Raw genomic sequence first — 12,250 nt, 5'->3', positions numbered from 1 at the left:
TGGATGACCTTTGAGGATATTAAGTTAAGTGAAAGAAGCCAGTCACAAAAAGACAAATATTATATGATTCCACTTACATGAGGGAGAGTAGTCAAAGTCAGGGACAGAAAGTAGAAGGGTAGTTGCCAGGAGCTTAGGGGAAGGGAATGGGAAGTTATTGTTTAATGGGTACAGAGTTTCAACGTTTGTTTTTTTTAATTTTTTTTTTTTTTTTGAGACGGAGTCTTGCTCTTGCACACTGGAGTGCAGTAGCACGATCTCAGCTCACTGCAACCTCCGCTTCCCAGGTTCAAGCGATTCTCCTGCCTCAGCCTCTCAAGTAGCTGGGACTACAGGCGCGCGCCACTGCTCCCAGTTAATTTTTGTATTTTTAGTAGAGATGGGGTTTCGCCATGTTAGCCAAACTAGTCTCGAACTCCTGACCTCTGGTGATCTGCCCGCCTTAGCCTTCCAAAGTGCTGGGATTACAGGCATGAGCCACCACGTCCAGGCTGTTTTTTTAAATTTTGAGACAGGGTCTCACTCTGTCACCCAGGCTGGAGTGCAGTGGCAAGAACACTGCTCACTGCAGTCTCCACCTCCTGGACTCAAGCTATCCTCCTGCCTCACCCTCCCAAGTAGGTGGGACTACAGGCACACACCATCATGCCCAGCTAATTTTGTTATTTGTAGAGACGAGGTCTTGCTATGTTGCCCAGGCAGGTCTCAAACTCCTAGGCTCAAGTGATCCTCCCACCTTAGCCTCCCAAAGTGCTGGGATTACAGGTGTAGGCCACTGCGCCCAGCTAGAGTTTCATTTTTATAAGATGAAAAACATTATGGAGATGGATGGTGGTGATGCTTGTATAATAACATTATGAATGCATTTGATATCACTAAACTGTACAGTTAAAAATAGTTAAACTGGTAACTTATATGTATTTTACAATAAAAAAAACTTGCAAAAACATGAATGAATATCAGACACATTATGCTAGGTGAAAGAGGCCAGCCACAAACACGACATACGTGTGATTTCACTTATATGATATTCTGGAGAAGTTAAAACAATAGGGGCAGAAAATTGGTCAGTGGTTGCCAGGGACTTGAGTGGGGAAGAGGGAGAAGACTGACTACACCAGGGCACCAAGGAACTTTTCAGGTTAATAGAACTAGTTTATATTTTTATTGTAGCAAATTATATACCTTAAAAGAGTTAATTTTACTACATGTAAACTGTATCTCAAAAGCCTAGTTTAACAAAAAAGCAGAGCATTCTACCCACACCAAGAACATCCCATACAAAAGCATCCTTCATACCTTTCCTCGACTTTAATGGAGAGAGAGTTGCAGAGGTTGTGAACATACTGGGCATAACTCTCTGCCAGGGTCATGTCATATGCAGTCAGATGAATGTTTAAAACCCCATATTCATAATCTGTCCCCAGATTAATGACTCTCACTTCCACTTTTCCCTTCTTCTTCTTGGGCTGAAGAGAAAACAAAAAGAGAAAGAAAATAATCAAAGTATTATACCAGAAATTCTAATAATACTATCTTGATATTTTAAAATAAAAAGTCAATCTTTCTAATAAATTTGTTCACATTTTGCTCTTGGGTTACCCTACCTACAAACTGAAGTTCTCCTGGGAAGGAATGAGCAGCTTCCCTTGTCAGTCTGGGTTGTGACATCAGCCAATTCAAGGAGAGAGAATACTGCTGTCATTACTTGAATACATGAATTACTTGAACATGAGTACATGTAACTGTCTTGTGCTATTACCTTGTTTTGAGATTCGCCTCCCATTTCTGGCCTTCTATTACTCAATTTGTAAATTGATAGGGTTATGTCAGATTAAAATATTTTTCTTGCCGGGCGCGGTGGCTCAAGCCTGTAATCCCAGCACTTTGGGAGGCCGAGGCGGGTGGATCACCAGGTCAGGAGATCGAGACTATCCTGGCTAACATGGTGAAACCCCGTCTCTACTAAAAATACAAAAAACTAGCCGGGCGTGGTGGCGGGCGCCTGTAGTCTCAGCTACTTGGGAGGCTGAGGCGGGAGAATGGCGTGAACCCGGGAGGCGGAGCTTGCAGTGAGCCGAGATCACGCCACTGCACTCCAGCCTGGGAGCACAGGGAGCCTCCTTTTCAAAAAAAAAAAAAAAAAATTTTTCTTTTTTTTGGAGACAGTCTCACCCTGTCACCCAGGCTGGAGTGGCAGTGGTACGATCTTGGCTCACTGCAACCTCATCCTCCCTGCTTCAAGTAATTATCATGCCTCAGCCTCCTAAGTAGCTGGGACTACAGGTGCCCACCACCACGCCCAGCTAATTTTTTGTATTTTTCATAGAGATGGGGTTTCACCATGCTGCCCAGGGCAGTCTCGAACTCCTGAGCTCAGGCAATCCACCTGCCTCGACCTCCCAAAGTGCTGGGATTACAGGTGTGAGCACCAAGCCTGGCCTAGATTAAAATATTCCTAACCCATATATGAATTTTTTTTTTTTTTTTGAGACGGAGTCTCACTGTGTCTCCCAGGCTGGAGTGCAGTGGCGCGATCTCGGCTCACTGCAAGCTCCGCCTCCCGGGTTCACGCCATTCTCCCGCCTCAGCCTCCCAAGTAGCTGGGACTAAAGGCGCCCGCCACCTCGCCCGGCTAGTTTTTTGTATTTTTAGTAGAGACGGGGTTTCACCGTGTTAGCCAGGATAGTCTCGATCTCCTGACCTTGTGATCCACCCGCCTCGGCCTCCCAAAGTGCTGGGATTACAGGCTTGAGCCACCGCGCCCGGCCACCCATATATGAATTAAGGGGTCTATGAGCCCCCCAGTTTTTTTTTGTTTGTTTTTTGTTTTTTTTGAGATGGAGTTTCGCTCTTGTTGCTCAGGCTGGAGTGCAATGGTGCAGTCTCAGCTCACTGCAATCTCTACCTGCAGGGTTCAAGTGACTCTCCTGCCTCAGCCTCCCAGCCATAGACAGGAGGGACTGCACCCAGCCATAAGTCCCTCTCTTTATGGGCATTTAGGTTAGATTATTTTCGGTTGAGGTGCTTTCTTCTTTCTGATGTATGTTGTATTAAATATTTTTTCCCAGGCTTCATTTTAACTTTTTTTTTTTTCTTGAGATGGAGTCTTACTCTGTCGCCCAGGCTGGAGTGCAATGGCGCCATCTCGGTTCACTGCAACTCTACCTCCCGGGTTCAAGCGACTCTCCTGAGTAGCTGGGATTACAGGTGCCCGCTGCCATACCCAGCTAATTTTTGTAATTTTAGTAGAGACGAGGTTTTACCAATGTTGGCCAGACTGGTCTCAAACTCCTGACCTCAGGTGATTCACCCACCTTGGCCTCCCCAAGTGCTGGGATTACAGGCGTGAGCCACTGCTACTGGCCAAGCCCCAAAATTTATATGCAAAATTTTACATGTATATGTTTCTGAGGAGAGAATCCTGAGTTTTATCAGAATCATGAAAAAAATTAACAGAAAGGAATCTCAGCATTAGTTCTCTTCTATTCCTCCTAGCTCGAAATTCTACAATTGTCTACACAGCATTCCTTTTGAGAACTGAGAGGTAGAAAAATTATTTGATTTCTTCCCCTTTTTTGTCATACAAAATATTGCTTCACTACATATCAACTTGTGTAGGCTGCTGTAAAAAGCTAAAATGAAGGCTGGGCGTGGTGGCTCATGCCTGTAATCCCAGCATTTTGGGAGGCTGAGGTGGATGGATCATGAGGTCAGGAGTTCAAGACCAGCCTGGCCAACATGGTGAAACCCCATCTCTACTAAAGATACAAAAAATTAGCCGGGCATGGTGGCATGCATCTGTAATCCCAGCTACTCAGGAGACTGAGGCAGGAGAATCGCTTGAACCCGGGAGGTAGCGGTTGCAGTGAACCGAGATGGCGCCATTGCACTCCAGCCTGGGCGACAGAGTAAGACTCCATCTCAAGAAAAAAAAAAAAAAAAGTTAAAATGAAGCCTGGGAAAAAATATTTAATACAACATACATCAGAAAGAAGAAAGCACCTCAACCGAAAATAATCTAACCTAAATGCCCATAAAGAGAGGGACTTATGGCTGGGTGCAGTGGCTGACACCTGTAATCCCAGAACTTTGAGGCCAAGATAGGAGGATCACTTGAGCCAAGGGGTTCAAGAGCAGCCCTGACAATAAGCTATATCCTGACTCTATAAGAAAAATTTTCTTAATTAGCTGGGCATTGTGGCAAGTGCCTGTAATCCCAGCTACTCAGGAGGCTGAGGTGAGATGATGGCTTAAGTCTGAGGGGTTGAGGCTGTAGTGAGCTGTGGTCATGCAACTGCACCCTAGCCTGGGCAACAGAGTGAGATCCTGTTTCAAAAAAAAAAGAAGGGAGACTTATTAAGTAAATTATGCAGCTGTAAAAAGAAATAAGGGGCCGGGCACGGTGGCACACACCTGTAATCCCAGCACTTTGGGAGGCAGAGACAGGTGGATCATGAGGTCAAGAGTTCGAGACCAGCCTAGCCAATATGGTGAAAGCCCATCTCTACTAAAAATACAAAAATTAGCTGGGTGTGGTGGTGTGCGCCTGTAGTCCCAACTGCTCGGGAGGCTGAGGCAGGAGAATCGCTCAAACCTGGGAGGCAGAGGTTGCAATGAGCTGAGATCCCACCACTGCACTCGAACCTGGGCAACTAAACGAGACTCCATCTCTAAATAAATATATAAATAAATAAATAACCACTCCTTTATGTACAGATACTGGAAAGGTCTTTAAGATAAATAAATGATAAAAGCAAACTGTAGAATAATGTGTTCAAAATGTTGCCACACATATAAAATGGGGGAGCTGGAAGAGAATAGATATGTGTGTGTGCATGTGTGTAATTACATACATACTTATTTGCTTGCATATTTTTTAAAAAACCTCTGGAAGCATGTACAAAAATAGTATTGGCTAGGCACAGTGGCTCACGCCTGTAATTCCTGCACTTTGGGAGGCCGAGGCAGGCAGATTGCTTGAGCCTAGGAGTTCAGAACCAGTCTGGGCAACATGGTAAAACCCTAGCACTGCAAAAAACACAAAAATTAGCCAGGCGTGGTGGTGTACACCTGTAGTCCCAGCACCTTGGGAGGCTGAGACAGGAAGACCGCTTGAGGCTGGGAGGCAGAGGTTGCAGTGAGTGGTGATTAAGCCACTGCACTCCAGCCTGGGCGACAGAGCGAGACCATGTCTCAAAAACAAAAATAAATACAAAAACCCCCAAAAACTAGTATCATTGGCTGCTTGTGAAGAAACTAGGTGGCTGGGGCCTGGGGGTAGGAATGAGAATTTTAAACTATTTCTTCTGTTTTCAAAATTTTTTAATAGTGTAAATGTTTTACCAATCTAAAATTAGAATCTTAAAATCTATTATGCTTGAATTTTAGTAAATTTTTATTGCAATATATTAATATGCAAAAATATATAAGTTACATAGCTCAATGAATTTTTACAAAGTGAAAGTACCTCTGTAATCAGTACCCTAGACAAGAAACAGATCATTACCAGTACCCTAAAATGTCTCCTTTCCCCAAATTAGTAACCACTATCCTGACTTATGAAACCATAGAGTTATTTTGCATGTTTTTGAAATTCACAAAAATGGAATGATAGATACATTCTCTTTTGTGTCTGTCTTCTTTCATTCATTAGGTTCATAAGATTCACCAGGCATTAGGTGGAATGGCAATTCTTTCCTTCTCATGTGCTACTAATCCACTGTATGAATACGCCACAATTTAATTATCCTTTCTACTGTTGGTGGAAATTTGGGTTATTTCCAGTATGGGGCCATTATGAATAGTAGTGCAACCAATGTTCTAGTGTGTATCTTTTAGTAAACATATGTACGCATTTCTGTTGGGGGTATACCTGGGAGCTGAACTACTGAGTTACACAGTTTGTATAGGTTCACCTTTAATAGATATTCTCAAAGAGTTTTGTAGAGTAGTTTCCAATTTAGACTTCCACCAGCAGTATATGAGAGTTCTAATGGCTCTACATTCTTCCTAACACTTAGAAAACAGTATAGTCAGGTTTTCTTGTGGGTTTGTTTTAGCCATTTTGGTGGATATGTAGTGGTAATGCAGTGAGGTTTTAACTAACATTTTCTTTGTATCTGTTGAGCCTGAGCACCTTCCCATATGATTACTGGCTATTTGGATATTGTCTTTTGTAATCTGCCTATTCAAGTATTTTGCTCATTTTAAAAATTGGGTTGTCTGCCTTTCTCTTATTGATTTGTAGAGGTTCTTTACATATTCTAAACATGATCCTTTGTACGTGCTGCAAATATCTTCTCCCTCTCTGTACCTTCCCTTTTTACTTTATTTTTATTTTATTTTATTTTATTTTATTTTATTTTTTGTAAGACAGGGTTGGCCGGGTGCAGTGGCTCATGCCTGCAATCCCAACACTTTGGGAGGCAGAAGTGGGCGGATCACCTGAGGTCAGGAGTTCAAGACCAGCCTGGCCAACATGGTGAAATCCCATCTCTACTAAAAATACAACAATTGGCCAGGCGTGGTAGTGGTTGCCTGTAGTCCCAGCTACTCCAGAGGCTGAAGCAGGAGAATCGCTTCAACCCGGGAGGCAGAGGTTGCAGTGAGCCGAGATCACGCCCCTGCACTCCAGCCTGGGTGACAGAGCGAGACTCCATCTTAAAAAAAAAAATAGGGTCTTACTCTGTTGCCCAGGCTGGAGTTCAGTGGCACAATCACAGCTTACTGCAGCCTCGACCTCCTACGCTCAAGTGATCCTCACACCTCAACCTCCCGAGTAGCTAGGATTACAGGAATGTGCCATTATGCCCAGCTAATTTTTGCATTTTTTTTTTTAATAGAAACAAGGTTTTTCCACATTGCCCAGACTGGTCTTAAATTCCCGGGTTCAAGTGATCCGCCAGCCTCGGCCTCCCAAAGCATTAGAATTATAGGCATAAGCCACAGCTTCCAGCCCCCTTTTAACTTTATAATGGTATATTTTGATGAGAAGTTCTTTTTTTATTTTTATTTATTATTTATTTTCTCTTTTTGGTTTAACTTGTTACTGACGAAGCTCAGATTTTTTTTTTTTAAGGACAGGGTCTCACTATATTGCCCAGGTTGGAGTGCAGTGACACAATGGTAGCTCACTGCAGCCTGGAACTCCTGGTCTCAAGTGATCCTCCCGCCTCAGCCTCCCAAGTAGCTGGGACTACAGTGCACATTATCATGCCTGACTAATTCTTAAAATTTTTTGTAGAGATGGGGTTTCACTCTGTTGCCCAGGCAGGTCTCAAACTCCTGACCTCAAGTGATCCTTCCACCTCAGCCTCCCAAAGTGCTGGGATTATAGAAGTGAGTTACCACACCAGGCCTGAAGTTGAACTTAAGTTCTTATTTTTAATGTAGTCCACTGTATTCATCTTTTATGGTTATAGGGATTTTTGTGTCAAAGAAAGAAATCTTTGCCTACCTTAAGATAATTGGAGATTCCCTTGTATTTTACGTTCTAGCAGTTTTATCATTTTAATATTTACATTTAGATCCATAATCCATCTTTAAGTCATTTCTGTGTGTGATGCGAAATAGGGTCAAGAGTTATTTTTTGTTTTCACATGATCATCCAGCTGAAATGACCCAGCTACACTGCTTTACAGTGCCACCGATGTCATATAACAAGCACCCAGAGATATATGCATTTGTTTCTCTACTCTTCTGTTCCATTGGGCTATTTGTCTATCCGTGAGATGATACCCACCATGTCCTAATAATTGGAGATTTGTAGTAAGTCTTGCTATGGGGCAGAATTATTTTTTTAAGAAAAAAAAAAACTATCTCTACTGATAAGTCTTAAGTCACCCCATCTAATAGCCAACAGTCTAGTGGCTTCCACAGCAGCATTGTTCCTAACAGAGCACCTGGAATGGTTCCCTTACACTGCTGCTCTGGAGGTCAACCTGTAGGAATGGTTCCCTTACACTGCTGCTCTGGAGGTCATCCTGTAGGAATGGTTCCCTTACACTGCTGCTCTGGAGGTCAACCTGTAGGAATGGTTCCCTTACACTGCTGCTCTGGAGGTCAACCTGTAGGAATGGTTCCCTTACACTGCTGCTCTGGAGGTCAACCTGTAGGAATGGTTCCCTTACACTGCTGCTCTGGAGGTCAACCTATAGAGAGCAGGAACCCAGTCTGGAGAAGCATACAGAAGAGGAAGAAATGGTCCTTTTACAAGGCCAGTAATACTGATGATAGACCTGATCTCACAGGAATGTTTTGAGAATTGAACAAAATACCATATGTAAAATGGTTAATACAATCTGTGGCACATATTTAAACACTAAACATTAACTTTTATTATTATTTTCACTTTATATTCCTCATATCTAGCACAGGGCCCAGTAAAGAGAAAACATACAATGAGTCATTATTTTAAAATTTTAGAATGGGAAGGAATTTAGAGATGATTTTGTCCTGGTTCTTCATCTTTGCAAGGGAAGAATATGAAACCCAAACAGATAAATGTGTTTCCCAGAATCACGGAGCCAGACAAGACAGACGCCAGTAACTAAAATCCAGACCTCCTGATTCCCAGTACAGGAATTTTTCCTCTGCATTACTAAAGTTCTTAACAGTGGTGGCCACCCCAGGGTGCTAGACCTTGCTGTGAGTGGGAAGCCAACCTCTAGAAACCAACCACCAACATGCAGGCATTCGGCTCTCTCTTCTTCAGAGACCAACACACTCATGGCCAAATGCAGCAATCAGGACTTCTCATTGTGACAGGCAGCACTGCAGTAAGAGCTGTGTAGAATGCTAAAGTGAGAATGCAAAATTTTCCAGCAGAGAGGGGAGGAGCTTCTCTGAAGCCTGTAGGAGGCTTTTCTTAACAACAGAAAATGCCAGGACTCTCCAAAGGTATTGCTTTAGGGGAACAAAGAAAAGAAAGCTGATCCCAGTGTCCCTCTTGGCATCTCACTTGCTTTTCCATGTTGGCCTAGATCTACCTGAACCAATTCACATTACCAGGATCCCATTGTGATATTACAGTACATATTTCAGTTCTGAGCCAGGGCACAGCATAGCCAGCAACAGCTTAACTGCATATAATACCAGATGCCAGTTTCTGTCATTTTATCTACACAATTTTTCTCACATCCATCCCATTCTCTCTACTCCTACTGATTGAGTTCAGGCCTTCATGAATGCCATGAGGAGCTACTAAAGATATCTCTGTGGGCCAGGAGCGGTGGCTCATGCCTGTAATCCCAGCACTTTGGGAGGATAAGGCAGGCAGATCACGAGGTCAGGAATTCAAGACCAGCCTGGCCAACATGGTGAAACCCCATCTCTACTAAAAATACAAAAAATTAGCTGGGAGTGCTGGCAGGCGCCTGTAGTTCCAGCCATTCAGGAGGCTGAGGCAGGAGAATCGCTTGAACCCGGGAGCCGAAGGCTGCAGTGACCCAAGATCGCGCCACTGCCCTCCAGCCCGGGCAACAGTGCGAGACTCTGTCTCTAAATAAATAAATAAATAAATCTGTGCAAAGGATATACATGAATAAAGCTGTGTTTTGGGAAGCCCAACCTGACTGCACATGAAGGCCAGCCAGGCAGGAAAGGAAAGGAAGCTAGGAGAAATGTAGGAGGGAGGATGGCCTACTATCCATCATCAAACGTTGGCACTCCTATGGCCTGGATTCACTAAGGGACAGCCCAGGATTGTCATTCTTAGATCCCTGCAGGACTGCACTGTGGTCCCCCAAATAGACTATAGGGTAAATTATGAAACAAGTTTTGTACAGAAATGTTCACATTATTACCCCTATTTCACAGACAGAAAACTGAGGTCCTCTGAAGGTAAGTTACTTGCCCAAGGTTACTGAGAAATTTTGCTGGAAAGAGCAGATAAAGAAAGGAATCAAATTAGAATCATAGCCTGTTATAGCTGGAAAGCATCTTAGAGATAACTGAGTCTCTCCTTCCCCCTAATTCTACACAAGGAGGAAGTTGAGACCCAGAAAAGGAAAATGGTTTGTGTAAGGTTATAACAGCAAGAAAAGGACAAAGGTAACCACTTTATGTCTATCCAGAACTGGAAGCCGAGTCTGCAGGCCCAAGCCCAGGCTCTCTCCTCTCAAGTGATAGTATCTACCTATCGCTGTAAGTGACACTCTCCAGGGTGAGAAAGTTCGGTAAGAATTATCCATTATCTGAATCCTCAAACAAAAAGGCTGATATGCCAGCAGCATATTCAGCTTCCAGAAATTATGGTGATAAAAATAACAAAATTTACACCCAAGGATTTGAATGATTTGGGGTTAGTACCATGAACAGTCCATAATGAGCTGTGAGGTACGCAGCAATCAAGTATTTTATAACCTGGTGTTATACACTTGAGAGACATGTGGACAAAAGGCCTAGCTCTGACTGGGGTAGCAAGGAGGCATGGCCTGATGCTATATAAAGTGTGCTAGACTTAGATGGAAGCCACAGAAAATCTGACCTCAAATCCTAACTATCTGCTTAGTCACTACATGACATTGTGTGACCTTTCTAGGCCTCAGTTTCCTCATCTGTAACAGCTAAAGTTATTGTGAGCTTAATAGAGTGAATTTATATGAAATGGAAATACTAGATATGTTAGATGAATTCTGGCCATCCTCATTCCAAATATTGGCTCTGAAAACTTCTAGCCACATGGGCACATCATTTAATCTTTCTCTGAGTCTTGGATTCCTCAAACAGGGTCTCGAATAACCATATGATACGCTAAGGCTTAAATAATAAATAGGTTTAAAAGGCTATAAAATGCAATAATGTCTTTAAAGCCTGGCACATAGTACTTATAGCACCTGGTATATAATAATAAGTGGCATTTTTGGCAGGGCACGGTAGCTTATGCCTATAATCCTGGCATTTTAGAAGGGCGAGGTGAGGGGAAAACCTGAGGTCAGAAGTTTGAGACCAGACTGGCCAACATGGTGACAACCCGTCTCTACTAAAAATACAAAAAATTAGCTGGGCGTGTGGTGGTGAGTGCCTGTAATCCCATCTACTTGGGAGGTTAAGGCAGGGAGAATCGCTTGAACCTGGGAGGTGGAGATTGCAGCCGGGTGGGCGCCTGTAGTCCCAGCTACTCGGGAGGCTGAGGCACCAGAATTGCTTGAACCCGGGAGCTAGAGGTTGCAGTGAGCCAAGATGGTGCCACTGCGCTCCACCCTGGGCGACAGAGTGAGACCCTGTCTCAAAAAAAGTAAATAAATAAAAATAAAATTACAAAAATTAGCCGGGCATGGTGGTGCACATGTGTAATCCTGGCTACTTGGGAAACTGAGGCACAAGAATTGCTTGAACCTGGGAGAAGGTTGCAGTGAGCCAAGATCATGCCACCTTACTCCAAACTGGGTGACAGCGAGGGCCTGTCTCAAAAAAATAAATTAAAAATAAATAAATAAATGGCATTTTAAAATAATTATTATTTTGAGACAGCCTCACTCTGTCTCTCAGGCTAGGGTGTAGTGGCGTGATCTCGACTCACTGCAACCTTCACTTCCAGAGTTGAAGCAATTCTCGTGCCTCAGCCTCCCGAGTAGCTGTGATTACAGGCATTTGCCACCATGTATGGGCAATTTTGTATTTTTAGTAGAAACGGGGTTTCACCTTGTTGGCCAGGCTGGTCTCAAACTCCTGAACTCAGGTGATCCACCAGCCTCCACCTCCCAAAGTGCTAGGATTACAGGTGTGAGTCACTGAGTCCTGCCATAAATGACATTTTTAAAACAGGTTGTATAGCGTACATAGATAGGACATTACTGTTACTACTACATATTGGAGGTAAGCATGGTCCCAATTTCCAACTGGTAAATTTTACAAAATGAAGAATTTATTAAGCACCTGCAGTTTACGAAGTGCTAGTTCAATTACTCTAAAGAAAGACAGGCTGGGTGCGGTGGCTCACGCCTGTAATCCCAGCACTTTGGGAGGCCGAGGCAGGCAGATCACGAGGTCAAGAGATTGAGACCGTTCTAGCCAACATGGTGAAACTCTGCCTCTACTAAAAATACAAAAATCTGCCCAGTATGGTAGCGCGTGCCTGTAATCCCAGCTACTCAGGAGGCTGAGGCAGGAGAATTGCTTGAACCAGGGAGTCGGAGGTTGCAGTGAGCCGAGATCACACCACAGCACTCCAGTCTGGTGACAGAGTGAGACTTCGTCTCAAAAAAAAGAGACAACATGGCTGGGCACAGTGGCTCACACCTGTAAT

General features: G+C 43.6%; 1 protein-coding gene across 2 annotated transcripts in view; it reads right to left on the bottom strand.

Moving 5' to 3' along the window:
- Nucleotides 1-12,250, bottom strand: part of MRPL48 (mitochondrial ribosomal protein L48) — an 83,443-nt gene that overhangs the window by 19,347 nt on the left and 51,846 nt on the right. The window contains exon 5 of one of the 2 annotated variants that reach the window (XM_025357841.1): nucleotides 1,300-1,469. The exons of the other annotated variant lie outside the window; for it this stretch is intronic. Coding sequence (XP_025213626.1) covers nucleotides 1,300-1,469 — 170 coding nt within the window. The remainder of the gene's footprint in view (nucleotides 1-1,299; nucleotides 1,470-12,250) is intronic. 2 annotated transcript variants of the gene reach the window in all.

Source organism: Theropithecus gelada, chromosome 14 (assembly GCF_003255815.1).
Source record: "Theropithecus gelada isolate Dixy chromosome 14, Tgel_1.0, whole genome shotgun sequence".
Classification (NCBI taxonomy): Eukaryota; Metazoa; Chordata; class Mammalia; order Primates; family Cercopithecidae; genus Theropithecus; species Theropithecus gelada.
This window is presented reverse-complemented; position numbering and strand designations above follow the sequence as displayed.